The sequence below is a fragment of the Erigeron canadensis genome, chromosome 8 (assembly GCF_010389155.1).
Source record: "Erigeron canadensis isolate Cc75 chromosome 8, C_canadensis_v1, whole genome shotgun sequence".
NCBI lineage: Eukaryota > Viridiplantae > Streptophyta > Magnoliopsida > Asterales > Asteraceae > Erigeron > Erigeron canadensis.
The window spans coordinates 45,645,022-45,664,368 of record NC_057768.1 but is presented as its reverse complement, the minus strand read 5'-3'; the positions used below and the strand labels follow the sequence as shown (position 1 = coordinate 45,664,368).

At 33.9% G+C, this 19,347-nt stretch overlaps 4 protein-coding genes and 1 non-coding gene across 6 annotated transcripts; 1 reads left to right on the top strand and 4 right to left on the bottom strand.

The window, feature by feature from the left end:
- Positions 1-1,729: 1,729 nt before the first annotated feature.
- Positions 1,730-3,042, top strand: LOC122609919 (epoxide hydrolase A-like). The gene is made up of 3 exons (XM_043782868.1): positions 1,730-2,250; positions 2,337-2,581; positions 2,688-3,042. Exons 1-3 carry the CDS (start codon positions 1,774-1,776, stop codon positions 2,932-2,934), a joined length of 969 nt encoding a protein of 322 aa, XP_043638803.1. The 5' UTR covers positions 1,730-1,773; the 3' UTR covers positions 2,935-3,042.
- A 248-nt stretch (positions 3,043-3,290) lies between these two features.
- On the bottom strand, positions 3,291-6,092 carry LOC122609918 (epoxide hydrolase A-like). 2 transcript variants are annotated; one of them, XM_043782867.1, is made up of 4 exons: positions 5,945-6,092; positions 4,611-5,229; positions 3,974-4,215; positions 3,291-3,699 (listed from the first exon to the last, which is right to left on the bottom strand). In XM_043782867.1, exons 2-4 carry the CDS (start codon positions 5,091-5,093, stop codon positions 3,453-3,455), a joined length of 972 nt encoding a protein of 323 aa, XP_043638802.1. In that variant the 5' UTR covers positions 5,094-5,229; positions 5,945-6,092; the 3' UTR covers positions 3,291-3,452. The 2 variants fall into 2 exon arrangements, with proteins under 2 accessions (XP_043638802.1, XP_043638800.1); XM_043782865.1 differs by lacking the exon at positions 5,945-6,092 and having other exon boundaries at positions 4,611-5,432.
- Positions 5,969-6,071, bottom strand: LOC122580705. The gene has a single exon (XR_006320851.1). It is a non-coding gene; the product is annotated as a U6 spliceosomal RNA (small nuclear RNA).
- Positions 6,093-7,052: 960 nt separating the features above from the next.
- LOC122579094 (probable acylpyruvase FAHD1, mitochondrial) lies at positions 7,053-9,333 on the bottom strand. Its single transcript, XM_043751194.1, has 7 exons — positions 9,102-9,333; positions 8,830-8,995; positions 8,352-8,404; positions 7,959-8,021; positions 7,822-7,872; positions 7,521-7,638; positions 7,053-7,351 (listed from the first exon to the last, which is right to left on the bottom strand). Exons 1-7 carry the CDS (start codon positions 9,192-9,194, stop codon positions 7,242-7,244), a joined length of 654 nt encoding a protein of 217 aa, XP_043607129.1. The 5' UTR covers positions 9,195-9,333; the 3' UTR covers positions 7,053-7,241.
- A 2,261-nt stretch (positions 9,334-11,594) lies between these two features.
- Positions 11,595-15,631, bottom strand: LOC122579954 (lipoamide acyltransferase component of branched-chain alpha-keto acid dehydrogenase complex, mitochondrial). Its single transcript, XM_043752221.1, has 8 exons — positions 15,158-15,631; positions 14,131-14,277; positions 13,545-13,670; positions 13,061-13,443; positions 12,693-12,940; positions 12,488-12,576; positions 12,127-12,354; positions 11,595-11,983 (listed from the first exon to the last, which is right to left on the bottom strand). The coding sequence occupies exons 1-8, from the start codon at positions 15,329-15,331 to the stop codon at positions 11,870-11,872; spliced, it is 1,509 nt and encodes a 502-aa protein (XP_043608156.1). The 5' UTR covers positions 15,332-15,631; the 3' UTR covers positions 11,595-11,869.
- Between the last annotated feature and the right edge of the window lie 3,716 nt (positions 15,632-19,347).

Here is a 19,347-nt window from a genome sequence, read left to right as displayed (position 1 = left end):
GTCTTCTTCACAGACATTTGGGACTTCACCTGAAAAGTGAAAACTCCATTGAAACAAAACATAAGCTTTTCGTTTTTTTAGCTTGAATAGTAATTCATTTTTTACATAAAACATAATATATTGACTGTAGCACGAGATTCATTGTTGTAAATTACCCAAAAGTTGTCTGGTATGGCATCACATGAACCGAAATTTCTGCCCCTAGTTTTTTTGATGCTCAGGGTTGTCGCCCTTCTCACCCAGCACCAAGGCCGGCCACGTGTTGGTCGTCTGAGACCCATATTTTGTTCTCCTAGCATACAACCTAGCTACTAGATGTTTGCTTAATTAATTGGATAATCTCACTTTAATTGTCGTCCAAGGTGACATCACATGTATTGTTCTTATTCATAAAATGCACTGGCTTAATATGGTCAATGTAATTAGTCAGAACAATATTAACATGATCTATATTAATTAGGCATATATATTTCTGGTGAACTCTTAAGTATTATCCAAGATGATGATTTGAGTACAACTTACAAGACATGTTTTATATCCAAGATGATCGATAATTTGAGGATCGACCCATATCCGATCTACACATCTCGTGTGAGATCTACTTAGCTGCTCTATCATTCTTCTTCTTGCCCATCTCTCTATTTTGGTGCTATTTTTGTTCATGTAAAATAGACTGAATAACGGTCCATCTTCCTTGTAAGTTGAAATAGTACAGGATCACAAAATAAAAGTGCATCCAACATGAATTCCCACACCTTGGGCCTGAACAAAATAAGAAATGATATAAGAGACCTTGCCTAAAATCAACCCAAAGGTTTTTTGTTATTTCTATTGTACCCCAGATTTATAAAGAGGTAAACTGTTTTGTTAATTTTTTTTAATTACTAGTTACTTAGTTACTTTCTTTTAGCTCTTAAAGAAAATATATATATATATATATATATATATATGGGAAAAGGAAATATAAGGTTGTCCGGTACCTAGCTTAGGTGTGGAACCCCTCACATACTAATATTTTATTATTTCTTGTTTAATGAATAAATGCATGGGCCCCCATGATTTTTATGGATTAAAAAAACAATATGTGAGTTTTCCACACCTAAGCTTAGATACCCGACAGTCTTATATTCCCATCCCTCTATATATATATATATATATATATTATTAAAAAAAACACTTTGGTTTAGCCTCCTGCTTTTATAGCATTTCAACTTAAACTCATTTTAGCCCCTATGTTTAAAGCAATTTAACTTAAACCAATTTTAGCCCCATATATGACTCGATTTTAGGCTACCTGCAGATATACTGATATAGTAGCTTAATTCCAATATAATTACATTTTATGTTTCTTAATAATGACCTGATGTGACCCGACCATAATGATTTTCATTTAGTCCTCCTAAACTAAATTAATGACCTACCTTATCTTTCCGAACTCTGTTTTTTTTTTTTTTTGGAAGGAGTTGCACCCATGACCTCCTCGTTATTAAAGTCAGCCGCACCTTAACCAAACCATTTGGACTGAAAGATCGTTGTTCCACTTGGATTGATAGATTATATCACTGCTCAATTATCATAACTTTTTTTTTCTTGGAAAATGCTCAATCATCATATACATGCACCAAAAAGTCAACCTAGCCGCCTCAGGTCCACAACATCCATTTACCTATCTACGTACAGCACACTTTCATACACAACATTTCTATTTCATATACATGTTCATATATATATATATACACATCTCATGGTGAGCTAATTTGACAAAACAAGATAATGGAAGGGATAGATCACAAGTCAATAAAAGCAAATGGGCTCAACATCCACATAGCAGAAAAGGGTGAAGGTCCATTAGTCTTGTTGATACATGGCTTCCCTGAAGTGTGGTACTCTTGGCGCCACCAGATTCTTTCTTTAGCTGATCATGGTTATCGAGCCGTGGCACCGGACCTTCGTGGCTACGGTGACACAACAGGGGCGCCGCTCAACGACCCAACTAAGTTCACAATCCATCATTTGGTGGGTGACATGATTGGGCTTCTTGATGCCATCACAAAGGAAGGGGAAAAGGTGTTTGTTGTGGGTCATGATTGGGGTGCCATCATTGCTTGGCATTTGTGCATGTTTAGGCCTGATCGAGTCAAAGCTTTGGTCAATATGAGCGTCCCGTTCATCCCATGGAACCCAAATGCAGACTTGATCCAGATGTTGAATACTGCTTATGGAGATGATCATTACATGACCAGATTTCAGGCAAGTGCTAGCTAGATTTACATTTTTATTTTTCAATTCATACATGTTATAACTTATATGGCATATACATATAATAATTGGTGTAGGAACCAGGAGACATAGAAGCTGAACTGGCTAAAATGAGTCCTAAAACAGTAATGAAAAAGTTCTTGGCATACCGTGATCCAGATCAAATTTACTTTCCTAAAGGTCAAGGATTTCGATATTCACCCGGTGATACCCCAGTGGACTTGCCACATTGGTTGTCTGAACAAGACCTTGAATACTTTGCTAGCCAACTCGAAAAAACAGGCATTACTGGTGGAGTCAACTATTATCGTGCTTATCATTTGTAAGTCCTTATGAAGAAAAATGGTTCTACCTTATTTATGAAAATGTATAAACTTAATTAGCTGCAATTTTTTTACATGATTATATATATATATACACACATATAGGACTTGGGAGCTTACCGCGGCATGGAACGGTGCTAAAGTGATGGTGCCAACAAAATTCATCATCGGGGACCTCGATTTGACCTATCATATGCCTGGCATGAAGGATTATATGTTAGGTGAAGGGTTTAAAAAAGATGTTCCCTTGTTGGAACAAGTTGTTGTGATGAAAGATGTAGCTCACTTCATTAACCAAGAGAAGCCTAATGATGTCAATAAACATATTATCGACTTTCTACAGAAATTCTAGTTTTTGAGATTGTACCATTTTTTTGCTCAAACTAGTATGGACCAAAATGAAGCTGTATGTCTTATGATATTCATGCTATTAATTAACTTTGGTTACTTATTTTAATTACGTTTATTGTTTGGCTTATTAGTCATGCCTTTTCGATTTTATATGTCCATGGCTGTGAATACTGAGAATCTCTTGCAACGGGCATGGAACTTGAAACACATGACGGAGTATACACCTCTACTTGTCCCTCTCCTTGACTATATTCAGTACAAAACTAGGCCTATCATAATCCTTACAAGACCAGGCATCCTAAACTGAACAAAATGGCAATCAACAATTATTATTAACAACAACCGAGGTAAAATGTATATCTTAAGGGGGTAATTTTTAATTGCTTAAATTGTTACACTTGTATGTTATTGCACAGACATCTGAGTAACCTAAACGCATACATTATTAAACCGAGACCTTGATATTTCTGTAGAATCATGGGAACATCATGCACATTACAAAAGCATATCAAAGGAGGATTAGAACTTCTGAAGGAAGTCGTAAATGTGTTTGTTGACCTTATCTGGTACCTCTTGAGTGATGAAATGAGCCGCATCTTTAATCACGACAACTTCTTCCAACATAGGTACATATTTGTGAAATCCACCATTGTGTATGTATTCCTTGTTGCCTGGGATACTATACACCAAATCTAACTCACCAACAACAAACTTCACTGGTACATTGATTTTAGCCTCCGTCCAAGGTGCTTCAAGTTCCCAATTTCTACAAGTAAAAAAAAATGTTAACTTAATGGCTAATACTTGTTTACAACCAGTACAGAGTGAAAGAAACTGTGTACTAGCAAAATTTTGAACATTTGTTAATCACTGTGATTAATTTTTGAAAGAACTGGTCATATAACATTTCTGCAAGTTCCTGACAAAGGTTAAAAAATCGAGCAGTGCAGAAGAGCTACCAGTGCAAAATACATAATGTAGACACAAAACCATGGTAATACTAATATTTTAGATTCCCAAAGAACTGCTGGAGAACTTACAGATCAAAACAACGGTAGTAGTTTATCCCTCCGCTGAAGCCAGTTTGGTCAAATTTTTGGGTGTAATAATCAATATCTTCTTCAGATAACCAACCAGGCAAGATGACTTGAGTATCATGTGCATCTCCAAAAGGTTTACCTTTGGGAAAATAAAAAGGACGGGGATCACGGTACGTCAAGAATTTTGTTAGCACTTTTTTAGTTCCGAGACTTGCAAAAACAGCTTCCATTTCTCCTGTTTCCTATACAAAGTTAACAATAGAGCGAACACAATAAGCTGAATTTTACCAAAAGATAAAGGAAACAAGAGCTTATCTCTTGTTTATATTTAGAACAACATCTGCAAACAATACAAGTCCTATTAGTTCTCGATGATACCGTCAACAGAAAAGACTTTGTCAATGAAGGAGAAGTTTATGTAATTAAGCAATTGACTTGTCTATATCCAAAGAGCTGATTTTTGGAGTTAAAACTGAAAAAGTAGATTCATTCATACAAATAGACAGAATAAAAATATCAAATCTGTTCATACAAAGCATCCCATACATAGCTCATGGATGATTAATACACTTGACTTATGGTCGATGAAAGTTGTGTCATCATATTCTGGTCATAAGTAAATTACCAAAAACATTACCTGGAATCTGCAAATGTAGTGATCCTCTCCATATGCAGCACGAAATCTTTGAACAGGTTTCTGTCCAGGATTTCTTGGAGTAAACTGAACACTCAAGTTGATCAAGGCTTTGACTTTATCAGGTCTAAACAAACAGAGTCTCCAAGCGATAATAGCACCCCAATCATGCCCAACAACAAATACCTTCTTATCTCCACCAATGGCGTCAATGAGTGCAACCAGATCACCTACAGCGTGCATTATACTGAATTTGGTATGATCATCTAGAGGTGCACCAGTTGTGTCTCCGTAGCCACGGAGATCAGGGGCTACAGCACGGTATCCATGGGTGGCTAAGAAACGGATCTGGTGGCGCCAAGAGTACCAGAGTTCAGGAAAACCGTGAACGAGTAACACGGTAGGGCCTTGACCCAATTCTGCAACGTGCATCTTGATCCCATTGACATCTATAAATTTGTGTTGTATCTCTTCAAATCCTTCCATCTTTGTCTCTCACAATTATTTGGAATTGGGAAATCGTGAACAAGTTCAGCTTTTGTGTTGTGCCCGTGTGCAGAATTCAGAAATTTGGGACCAACAGCTGATAATAAAAACTTGTTTTATTGGTAGCAGCCCCACCCTATCAAGTATTAACAATTTCAATTTCTTCACAAAAACAAGTAATTCACAGCCACAAACACTTACTGATTTAAATCTTATGATCAATTTTGAATTGTTATCCAACCCGGCCACCTTACGTGTTCATTTTTGTTGATTCTTCCACATTGACATCTTAGTCGGTGCATATGACTAAATTGTGGCTGTGATGACAAACTTCTTAAAATTGACTAGTTGAAAAGAGAATGGTAGGTTTGTTATTAATAAAAGTTTGGCATAATTTCAACAACTACCTATAATTTAATGCTAGTGTGTTTTGTTGACAATAACATTAAGTAGTACTACATTTTGATACGCATCTTTCATTGTCAATTTCTTTATATTGTTGCATCTTATCTTTAAGGCTGTACCCGCAAGCTGAAGGATACGGAACTTACAACTTCTTTTAGTGTGTTGTAAAAATAAAACTTTCTTATTAGAATCTCAGCAAGTTGCGACCATATCTGGAGTTAAGAAATAAATGATTAACTTAACCAATGAACTGAAGATTAAAAATCAACATATATATCATAAAGTCATAAAACCCTAATTGTTTCCTAAAATATGATATTTAACACACAATCGCAATCACATGTAGATAAAGGTATCGATTTGCAGGTCAGATTACAGACCAAAACATAAATAAGCCAAAAAAATACGAGTAATAATTATGTTAAAAAGTTGAAATCAAACCATACCAGAAATCAGATGGATTGGGGAAAAAAAATTTGGACCATTTCTCGATTTGTGCGTGTCATCCTTGCGCAGGGGCCATGCTAATCTTCTCTGTATCGTTCCAATTTTATCGGATGTCCCCGAAGGGACGATGTATGTTCTTACCTTGCGCCTTATAAACCAACAAGGGAAAGCTTATCTAGTCGATGTGGGACGAGCTACAGTAAATATTAGTTCAAGTAAACTAGTGTTTTCTACATTAACTATTATATTAAAATTTTAAATTTTAGATGGTCCTGTGCATTATTACTGGTTCCCCATACTACTACATTTTTTTGTAAAAATAAATCTTCAATTATTATCAAAAGATCATAGTATTTAAGTCAAATAATTAGTTTTATACTTTTATGGATAGAATATGAACATCATTTTGATACTCAAAACGATGACAAATAGTTCATTGTTTTTAACTGTGATAACAAAATAATTGACTTTATAAGTTATTTAAAGATTGACATTTATATGAGGAAACGAAATAGCATGTAAAGATGTATATGCATAATCCATATTATTGAATCTTTATACATAATTTTATCATTAATCATATATCCATCTACCATAAGTTAAGTTATGTATGTAATTATTATCATATACTCAATCAGAAGTTACATTTTTTTTATTAGACAAGATAAAAATTTTTGATTTTTCAAATATTTTTATCTATGCAAGTTAACATTTGTCAACACCTAACTAGAACAATGATATCAATAATAAAATAATGTCAAATGAAGCATTTTATCTATTTCACATAATATTTTGGAAATTTCTCATTAGTCTAAATTTTTCATACATGACGTTTAACATTATTAGATGAGTAAAAGGTAAGAAACCTGATATACTTCCTTCATGTTAAACTACATCCGGCCGCTTACATTCTTCAAGTTGAAACAAGAGAAACAAACAGTATACCATTTGCATAAATATGATCAAAATGAAATAGCAATATGGACATATGGTTACGTTTACCACACATTGGGCTAAAGGATGCATCAATTTCAATTACTAGACTAGATAGATGGTCACATTGCATAAGGCCAAAACCTGTGTATGGTGCTAGTTTAAAACAAGTACTGATTCAAGTGTTTGGGATGGTTATTCTCATATAAATTTAGTTCGAAACAATTAAATGCTACAAATTGTTGAGCCTGGAATTTGTTACAATATCCATGCTAAGGTAATTATTTAAGTTCACGTTTGAAAGTTACACAATTAAGCCAGATGCAGGCAACCAAATACTGAACTAGTTTCAACTTGGAATTTCTATACAGTTTTTTGACGTCTTCCAACATTAAAGTGCATATCCAAGAGGCCTGTTATGCCAGCTTCAATCTTTTGACCAACTTTGACTGGGCCAACACCCTTCGGGGTTCCTGCTCAAATATTGGATCAATTAACTCAGTTTACTTGTGCAAAAATCCACAACAAAAAAGTACTCGATTCTGTCTAATAGTCAATGTTAGCATTGAGAATCTTTAGTATATTGTTTCATCAGATAGTAAGATAACTAACCATCAAAAGTTTATGAAGGATTAAAGATACCTGTTAGTATGACATCGCCTTCTAAAAGTGTCATAATAGAACTAATGTGACTGATCAAATATGGAATCTTGAAGATCATATCCTCTGTCGAGCCTTTTTGTCGTATTTCTCCATCTACCTGGAAAAAATTTCATGTAACATTAATGTTGATGATACGATCAAGTAGACACGAACACACCTAAGTTGTGTCTGATTTTGATTAATAGAAAGTTTAGATATTTAATCTAAAAAGTGCTATGCTTGACATCCAAATTTACACTATTATAATAAAATGGAAAGGGTAAGCCATAACATAAAGTACCTTCAACCACAATTCTAAGCTTTGAGGATCTGGCACCCTTGACAAAGATAGCTATAAAAGATTTATGCATGTCCATCAGCAGTTAATACAATCCAAAATCCTAACCAGAAATAAAGACAATAGTTTTTTATTCTTACAATGGAGCTGATTGGCGTGAAAGTGTCCTGCCCTTTTGCAACCGTCCATGGAAGACCTGCAGACTAGCATGTAAGATTTGCCAAATAAAAGGTTAGCATCATTTCCACAACATCCATAAACATGAAATCATTCTAACATTACCAATTTCATTGGCAATTGCCTAGTAAAAGATGTAAAATTTATGAGAACGAACTATTCACATAGATAAATCACGTTAAAATTAAAGTTTCAACTACATAACCATATAACTAGTGAATCTAATTGTTTATAACAACCCACCAGATAGTCAGAGTTTTAAAATCTTTTTGTATAACGTTTTCACATGCTCATGAAAATATTTTCAAAATGTATGACATTTCACATGAGAATCTACATATCAAGAAATTGCATACCTTTGCAGAAGCTTGGATTTCCCTTGCAGTCATATCTAAAGCAAGTGCATAGCCTGAAACGAAACACATTTTCAACTTTGAGATCATGACTATGCTCCATGGAGAATCCTCTTTGTCTATTATTTCACATTTTTTTTTGGGATTAATCAAGTATTAGAGATGGTGTACTTTAGTGATCCTGTTACATATATGAGAAAATCCTCCAAGTAAGGCCATACTTGTTGTGTGATGTACTAAAATTATCCAAAACAATGATAACATGTCACAGATGCTATTGTGCATAAGATGTCTCGAGTCATTTTCGTTTTACAACATCAGAATTTAGCATCAAACATATCTAACATTTATGATTTTCTTCTTTGAGGAAACAATAACACAGGCTTAATTAAAGTGAAATGTGAGTATGTTAGGTTAATAAATTTGTTATAATCAGGAACCGAAAACTCAAATATCAAAAACTGATGTAAAAAATAATTACCGCCGATGTAATCCATGGCAGTTGATTCAGTAACATCACGCGCTTTTTTACTAATAACAACCGCCAATTCAACTTCATGGTCCAAGGATTCCCATGGATGCGGAACTTCGATCGTTCCGCCGTTGGCTAAGTATGACGACGTCGGTTTCAAAAACAACACCGGTTCCTAAATCATTCATAATTTTTATAAACTATACACAAACATAATATATACGGCACGATTCACATATATTTTGTGAAATGAGATTATGAATGGAACGGATTGAACAGACCTTTGGAACCGCGTTGCCGAGTTCTTTGGCGTGAGCGGCGTAGTTCCTGCCGACGGCAACGACTTTTGTTCCGACGGAAATTAGCTTGTCCATGGTTGCCAAATTGTTTTCCGGCGTGATTGATTCAACCGAAGCTTTTCAACAGTCGAGTAGCAAAGTAGTCAAAGTTTCGTAGTTATGTTTGTTGTTTGAGTTGGGCCTTAAAAGCATAACTTCTTTTTAACTATAGAAGCCCAAGTTGAAACTAGAAACTATGGAGTATGGAGGACGATATTTTTTGTCATGTTTTTATAAACAGAGGTGATCCCTGTATAATAACTTTTGGTTATACACAATAATATATGCATTGTACTCTATAACTGTATAATGAATGAATACAATGTTGTGTATGACGGTCGGTCTAACGGTTTGACCGATTAGATAATTAGTTTTAACATACTGTCAAGTAGGAATGTGCAATTGACCCACGTCTTTTCCGGTCAATTGCACATCCCTAACTAATACCCGTATTTGACCTGACCCAAAATGGCCCGTCCAAGAAAGTAACGTTCCAGGTCACGGTTCCTGCTTTGGTGCATTTCTGGGTTTCAGGTCGAACCGGGTCTGCCGGTTTTTAACACGTGAATGAACAAAAGTCCCTTAAACCTGACAACCAAACCGAAACCCGCTTAAACCGACTCGCCCGAGAGGGTAATGGTCCAGGTCACGGTTCTCATTTTGGTGCATCTGTGGGTCACAGGTTTGTACGGGTCAGGCCGGTTTTTGACCTTTTGACCCGTACACATCAATCATAAAAAATGCGCTGTCGTTTCAATTTGTTGGCAGTGTCATTTGACACTGTTGACGATGGTTTCTCAATAATCAATATTATCTAATATTATCTTTATGGTTCGTTTAGCGTCTATTATATAATGTTGAATTATGTTAAATGTGGTTCCCCTGTTACACTTTCATAAATTAACATCACTAATAGTGATACTATATACGTTTTGGTTGATAGTTACAAACTTAAAATAAGGCCATCTATACTCCATATTAAAGCAAACTGCCTATTTTTTTTTTCAACTATTCTACCTTTGAAATACTTATTATACCCTTCTACAAACAACTATCTCTTCCACTCATTTAAGTGATTTTCATGTACTACCCTTTCATCTATTTCCCAATCCCAACGCCTATCCCTAATCCCCCTCTCTCTTGCTCTCGCCAGAAGCCTAATATAAAAATTAGTTTCATCTCAAAAGCAGCAATCATCAACCTACAAAAAGAATGGTTTCATCTCTCCCTTGCTCTCTATGTTTAACTGCACCACCACCACCACAAATCACCATTCCCTACGAGCTCTCCATTGGTTAGGTGACTTTTCATTGAAATCGATTGTTTTTTTATATTTATTATCTCTAATTTCCTAATTTAAATCCATTGTTTTTGTATTTTTCCCGATTTTCCTTTGAAATTGGTTTGGTTATTTTCCTGATCATCCATTGTTTTCTTCTGACCATCCATGTGTTTTGTTCGTAAATTAACAAAAGAAAAAGGTGTCGACATATTTAACCATCACCTTCTCAAAAATACCGTCGCATCGCGCGGGACGCGGGCACCCATCTAGTCTATATCAAAAAGGTTTTTTATTTATATACTTTGTTCTTATTTAATCATTATTATCATTATTTAACATTGAATACTTATGTTATTGTTATTATTATCTCTTTTAATTTAGTTTATTGTCCATTATAGGTTCATTATGGCTTATTTTTCAACAACAAAAAATAAGACCACATTAGTTCATCTTGAAGATCTTATGCCAACACATGTTAACCATCATCTACGACTCCGTGTTGTGCATGTATGGACTGTTTCAGAGTGGAACAACCCGAAGAAAATCAAAACGTTCGAGATGGTCTTTGTTGATAAATTAGTATGTATTAGTTAAAAATTGTTATTTGTGTTTGTAGTAAGTTCAGATATAACAAACTGCAAATATTTTATTTAACTAAAATTGAAAAAAAAAATGGTAAACTAAAATCAATATTTATATTGAGTTCATTTCCATATGTTTCGTCTTTAGCTTTCGTATTGAATAAGTTGTGATATTTGATTAATACATTTTGAAACTATCAGTCCAAGTACGGGCCTGAACACTAGTAAGGTATGTTTGAAGGGAAAAAAAAGGTTTTGGTTATATACATGTTGAGCTTGTAATATTTGACTCAACCCGAAAGCAAGCTCGATAATGGTTGTTTATTCTTGACCTATCAGGCTATCAACCTACCAACCATCAATCTAATCTTTTTTAAAAGTTGGGTTTAGGTTCGGATTGATTAGATCATCATTGTATTCATAATCTATTTATATGCAGGTACAAGTTCAAATAAAAGACTTGAAGAAACTACAGATCATGTTTCTGGAGGAAGCCCACAAATTAGCCCCCCCTTAAGTTCAGCTTAATACGCCAAGCGTCGACACACACAATAAAATGAGACATCAGTCGTATCATTAAAAACGACGGTGTTTATTCTGAAGTAAAATAGGATTAACATTGCTATTAAAATGATGAAATAGATGTGTTCACTAAGATGACTGTTACACATAAATAAATCAATGATAACTTACAAAGACGTACTCCATATGGTGTACCCCTTCCTTTGGCCCAGCTACTTGTCACAAGCATGATCGATAACAACTTGTGAGAAATATTAAATCTCTTGAAGAAGTTGGCAGGTAACTTTTAGCATGTAGGAAATGAGAAACAAATGAGTTAACGAAAATTATCGCATATGCAGCAAGAGCAACTCAGGTTTTTCAATGTACATCTTCCATTCTTTGCAGAATACTGCAACATTTGCTCCATCGAGAATTCTATGGTCAGCTGCTATATTTACCTGGAGTTCATTCGAAGAGAATATATTATTGTTATATGCTATAAAAAGATCAAAACAAATCTCGGCTACATATGATAATCTAATACAATGACTACTATAATAGATTTATTGAATAAGTAGAACATTATGACAACGAGACTTACTGTCATAATGGAGACAGGGTAAACAGTTCCATCGTCCTTAAAATGGGCAACTTTCTGAATTCGACCCAGGGCTATAATAGCAACTTCAGGAACATTTATAAGAGGTGAGCCAAACTTCCCACCAATCGATCCAATATTACTCAGAGTTATGGTTCCACCAGATATATCTGAAGGGGGAAGCTTGTTTGCCCATGCCAATTTTTGTAGGCGTGATAGTTCCTTAGTAATCTAGAGCAATCATTTACAAATATCATATCAAATATTTGCAGCTAATATAAGCAATATATGCAGATGTTCTCCAGCACAACATACATGTTTTTTATTTTAGTGATTTCAATCTTTTGAAAGACAGACAACTAACCTCCAACATGGAAAGAGATTGAACATTTTTGATGTTTGGTACCACTAATCCAGATGGTGTAGCCATGGCAATTCCAATGTTGTGAGAGCCTAAAATGATTAGTAATTATAATGAGAAAGAAGAGTGATCAAATAAAATTTACTGAAATATACCGTTTCGTGAAGTAACTTGGTAAAAGGAACACATGAATCAAAGAACTTTGAACCTTTTAGAGTGACTTCATAATTTTCCAAATTGAAGGTACTATTGACTAATGGATGTGTAGTCAATGCCATGGAAAGTGACTTTATTAACATGGGGAGGAATGTGAACTTGACATCTGGATCGGTATTCTCTTTCTGGAAAGCTGATTTAAGCTCTACAATCCCATCACAGTTTATTTCATCCACAAAATGAAAATGAGGAACGCCAACAGCTGCGGTCATTGACTTGACCATGGCACGCTGATAAGCCCTGCAAAGATACAAATCAAACTCATTATGTCACATGCTGTGAACTGTAATCAATGTTATGTTGCCAAATGATTATTTAACAAATCTATTTCAATCAAATACATGAAATAGCCTTTATAACCTGAGAGTTAATATCTTGTCCTGGTAAAGTGAATCCGCTATCTCATGGAGTTTTTCTTCTGGTCCAGCCATGGGTTCAATAGAACTGGGATTAAACAAGGCAGGCTTATCCTCAATGATTCCTTTTTCAACAGCATACTTGAGGACATCTTCTTTTGATATTCTTCCATGTTTACTAGTTCCAACGACATCATCTATATCAATACCATGCTCCTTTGCAAGGTTACGAACAGCAGGGGTGCATAAAGCTCTACCTTTCGTAGGCTTTTCAAACTCTGACTTGTGATCATCAGACTCAGATGCATCAGAACCTAGTGATGTCTTGGAAGCATCAAATGAAACTTGAGAATCATCTACTGTTAAACTTAATAGAGTTTCTCCAACCTGCAAGAAAGATAGATATCAACATACAGGAAACAACCACATGTGAAAAAGTGAATGAAAGATAACAGACTAATAGCTAAATATTACTATTCGTATATTACCTTTATAGTGTCACCGGGAACATGGAGAACCTTAACCACTTTTCCCTTATAGCGACTTGTTATTTCGATGGTTGCTTTATCACTTTGAACTTCACAAAGAGGTTGATACTCTTCAACTTGGTCTCCCTGAGAAACAAAAAAGAAGAAACAGATTTGTCTAAAAAGATTTATGTGTGCAATTAAAAGATAGATGTACCATCTGGATATCATGCACATGGTTCGGACAAATGGGAGTCAAGAACCTAAGCGGCTATATAGTCATAGAAAAATGAAGCCTTTTACTTGAAAAATATAAAACTTATTCGAATTGAGTTTTTAGTAGGAAAGAGAGAGCTCACATTTCTATCTGATATGAACTCTTACTCCCTTTCAGAGATGAAAAACCCCTTTTGTTTTCTAAACTGGAAAATTAAACATTTGAACACATTTTGGAAACATTTAAACGTTTTGGAAGATTATAAGAAAACACATCTCATTCTCACGAAAAATGGATATAAGCACCCCTAAACAATTCAACCTTGCAATACACTGCACAATATCCATAATTAAAGGGAAAATGTAGTAATTGTAAGCCGAAATTACTCACCTCTTGTACAAACCACTTGAGAAGTTCACATTCTGCAATACCTTCACCAGTTTGTGCTAAAGGTATGTCAACAACACCATCAACCGGCTGGCTGTCTATCGCATTGGTCGATAAGTAGTGTCCCTTGACATTATACAAGCTGTCCAACTACACCACGTACAACACAACCAGATCATTAACTTCTGCAATAAATACTCAAAAATCATATACGACACATTTTTAAATAATAGAAGAAAAAAAAAAGATTCATACAGAAATATTATCTATAAAGTCAAAGTCAACACATATCATTTTCTTTGACCTACAATTGCATAAAGCTCTTTTGATTTTCCTGGGGCGGAGCCACATTGGGTCAGATGGGTCAACTGGCCCCATGACTAATTCCAAAGTTGTGTAAAAAGATACTCGTAATAATTTATGGGTGTTAATTTCATACTTTTCCATATTTATTTCACCTCATAGAGTACTCTGTTTAAGGTATTTTTCCAAATTTACCCGCTCAATAATGAATTTCTATCTCCTCCCCTGATCAAATTAAAAAAGAGTTACTTTCTAGAAAATGTCCCTCTTGTGTCGAGTACTTTATCTATACTCCCTTATAAAGCAAACTAGCTTATAAAGCAAAATAGCTTTAAGTCATTAATAACCTGAAAAGTCTAAAATGTCCCTCCCCAGCCTTAATACATCTTTCTATACCCATCTATACCATTGGACTAAACTACCCCTGAATCTATCTCATTCTTAAAACAAAATTCCGCCACAACGTGCGGGTATTATGCTCGTATTAACAACAATAACCACCGAAATGTACTTTAAAATAGCAAATTGTATTTAAAAAAAAAAAAACTACGTCATTCATACACAAATATCACATGTTTTTAGTACTAGTAAAACAACTCAAATAAAGGGAAATCTGAACAAATACATGGTACAAAAGCATACAAGGTAACCCAATTAAAATTACTTATAACATTAAAAATATATATATATATACTAGCAAAAAATGATGTATAATAGTATTAGTGACCTTGTAAGAGCAGTCAAACGTTGACTTTGCAGAAAATGGAAAGGATTGGGAAAATCGGTGAGATTTTAGTTGAGTGACCACCGGCGGTATCGAAGAGGACGAATTGAGGTAGCACAGGCAGCTCCGGCCGGTGTTAAACGGTCTGCAACGGATGATCCGGCGAGATAACAGCATCCTGTGGATGATCTGACCCGACCCGGATTCAGAGGAAATAAAAAAAACTATCAACTGGGTTATGAATTATGATTATTATTATTTTTTAAGTATATCAACCCGGATATAGTAGTCTGTTAAACTGAATTGATTGATAGATTGTATATTGTATATATATGTGATGAAATGAGAGAGTGTGAATGTGATAGACAGACAGTTTGGTCAGACTCAGACTTTGAAGTAGTAGCAGTAGTAGGAGTAGTGGTTATGTAGTCAACTAGACTATTGCTTACCAAACTTTTTCTTTTGTGTTTGTTTAATGTCGCCGTTTGACAAGATGCATTATTCATATTGGTAAAATACTCCGTATTATTTTGTCAAAAGATAAGCACGACTTCCATACGTTGCATACATACACGGTTATGACATGGACATTTTGATTTCTTATTCATTGATTCACATCCATCTTCTTTCTTCTTTTTGATAAGATTTATGATTGTATTGATGGCGTGTTACCACCATCACTAAACTTTATTAGGTCTAGGTGTACGTTTTAGTTTGTTTACTAGAAATAAACACCCGCGCGTTGCCGCGGAGCTTTTATAGTAACGTCGTGAACAATGATTCATTAAGCTTAAACACATTGCCGCAGATTATATTACACACCTTGCGGCGAGACTCAAGTAGATTATCTTTTCAGATGACAATGTTTTGGTACAAATTTGATAAAGTCACCAACAAACTTTTATTTGACATTGTAACAATAAAGCATTTTATTGATAGGCTAAAATGTAAAAGATAAAAACTTTAGGGGGTTAAATGGTAAAGACGTAAAAGTTGATGGGCTAAACTGTAAAAGGAAAAAACTTTGAGGGTTAAAAAGTAAGGAGAAAACTTTAGGGAGTTAAAATGTAAAGTGGTAAAAGGTGATGGGATTAAATTTGAGGGTTAAAAAGTAGAGAGAAAACTTTAGGGAGTTAAAATGTGAAGTAGTAAAAGGTGACGGACTTAAATGTAAAAGGTAAAATCTTTAGGGGTTTAAAAGGTAAAGAGTTCAAAGTTGCATGTATGTGTAGTTGTACCATGTGCATAAAAACTTGTAAAAAACCAGGTGGTTTTTAGTATATATATAAATATGAAGTTTTAGGTTTGACCTTTTTAAGAAAAAGTTCAATAAAATATGTCTTCTAAAAACAGTCACCATAGTGTATTTTTTTTAATTATAGATTGGTTTGTGATAAAAATTTGTTTATTCATTGCATGTGTACTATCTATATCTATACCTCCTTATATTACATATTGATTTAAGACGTTTGGTATCTTTTTTCTTTCCAAAATACCCCTATTCAAAAATATAACCCTATGTACTCTTTTCCCTTAACTGCCTAAACAAACATACACGCTCTATATTCAACATCTCCTTCCATCTCCACCCCCACCTTCCATCTCCATCGCAACATCATCAACGCCCTTCATCACCATCGTCCTTTATCTCCACCGCCTTCCATCACAAATCACCACCACAATTTGTTCTCCCTTTTTGTCCAATCTCATATCACCGCCTTCACAGTCCCTTACTCTCTCCCATTGCTGCTCGGAAAAGCCATCGACGCCATCCCCAAATAAGACGATTCGATACAAAGGTATATATCTATTATTTTTGCTATTTTATAATTTTATGTGTTGATTTGTCCGCTTTTTATTTGGCTATTTTTGTGGGTTGATTTTCATTTTTTCTATTGTTATTACTATTAAATGTGTTGTTCTTCAATCACCACCACCGCCTGAAAAGCCCCCGCCTGCTCCATTTTCAAATAACACGATTCGATATAGAGGCATATACTTTTACTTTTGGGTATTTTATAAATGTAGGGTTTCATTTTTCAGTTTTTAAATATATCTATATTTTTCGATATTTTATAACTTTAGTAGTTGTTATCAGGATTTTGCGATTTTGTCTATAAATCATCATGTGCGTCATAAGACACGCCACGAAACCATTAATTAACAAAGTAAATAGTCTTTGTTGAAGCAATTTTATTATCTTTCCGATTTTAAATCACAATTACACTTTACGATCATGATGACTTTAATAAATATCCATATGACATTGCTTAATAGTAAAACATATTGCATATGTTTGCACTGAGTAATTGAAACTTTGTCCATCTCCTGGAATGAGATTGGGCAATTGAAGTTTTCATTGTGAAGAGACCAAATAATTTAGACCCAGAGGTGGCAAATTGTGCAATTTGAAAATGGGTCAACATATAGAAAGTATATCATAAGAGACTTGAACTAATTGTTGTATTGTTATCGTTGTAATGCATCACTTGCATTGCCAATTTCTATATACATATCATCCCTTCACATCCACACATACTATCATACTCAATACAGAAACACTGCAATCAAAGAACTATAACTATCGAATTTTACTAATATTTTTTGTTTGCCTTCAAATGGCTGACACGGGTTTTTCATCCTTGCTGCTACTTTCATGATACTATTGCAGATGCTCGAAAACCACTAGCTAATGGTGGGGCTCCAGCCCCTTTTTTTAGTTGAATTTTATGCTCATAATCATCTTCATTTACTTTTCTTTAATTTTGTTTATATCATATGCATTTTATTTCATATATATCCATTTTTATACAATATACGTTTTTCTTTATATCATATGCTTTTTTATGTTGTTGGTCTTATGTATATTACTAACTATTCGTACTGCCATTGCAGATACTCGAACCCCCTAACCCCTGGTTATTACCAATGGACGCCATCTAACCCGTTTTCTACTGCCCTCATTGCCGCTTCAGTCGTCATCGCTCCAAGCCCCCCCCCCCCCCCTTATGTCGCGGTCACTGGCTCACCTTCGTCAGAGTATGTGGTCCAACCCAAGCTTCCAGACCAGGTGAATCTTCAATGATCGATATTAAATAAGTATCTAACTGTTTATGCCATTAGGTTCATTAATTTTTGATTACATCATATCATTTTTTTGTTGTTGCTTTTCATATCTATCTAAAAACTGATAACATTAGATAAGTGAACTCTTAATTAGCAAATAGAATTGACAATGATTAAAATATGAGCTTACAAGTTTTAGTATTATAATTGATCGGAATAGATGCTTTCATAAGTGCGAGATCGTATGAAACCAACCGCAGGAACACTATAATATTGGGCCTATGTCATTGAAGATGTTGTAGTGATATTTACTATTAAAATGGCATATATAATTTTTGCTTTCAAGGTTGTTTACATGTGTTTTTTTAAATTCTGTTTCGTATTCCATTGTTATTAACAAGTAAATATCACTACAGAATGGAATTCTTTTAAAATGGCAGAATTCGTTAAAATTAGAAGGAATTGAAATCTGAATTTCATTTCATATCCTGTTTGGTTGACAGAATGAAATTCAGATTCCATTTCATGACTTGTTTAGTTCATAAGGAATTGGAATTGGAATCCTTTGAATTCCATCATACGAAGGAATTCAAGATTCCTTGGCAAAATGGATGGAAAGTCTTGAATTCCAATGGATTTCACAATTTAATTCTTCTAAAATTACTCTTATGTTTTATTTAATAGATATTATATTTTCTATTACTATTATAATAACAATAATTATTATTATTATATTAAATTACAGTAATAGTTACTATTATTATTATTTAAAATATAAAATATTATTTACAATATATAAATTTATAAAAATATAAATAATTATTATTGGTCAAAATAATGAGTATTATATAATAATAAAAATAATTATTATTATAATTAATAATTGTTATTATTATAATAATCAAATAAATAAATAATAATAAATATTATTTATTATTAACGCTATTAATTTTAATATATTAATTTAAATAACAGTTATTATTAATATTATAATAATTAATATTATCACAAATAAAAATATTTATTATTAATATAAATAACATCTATTAATATAATGAATATAATAATAAAATAAAAATATGAATAATTTGTTATAATTATAATAAATATAATGATAATAATAATAA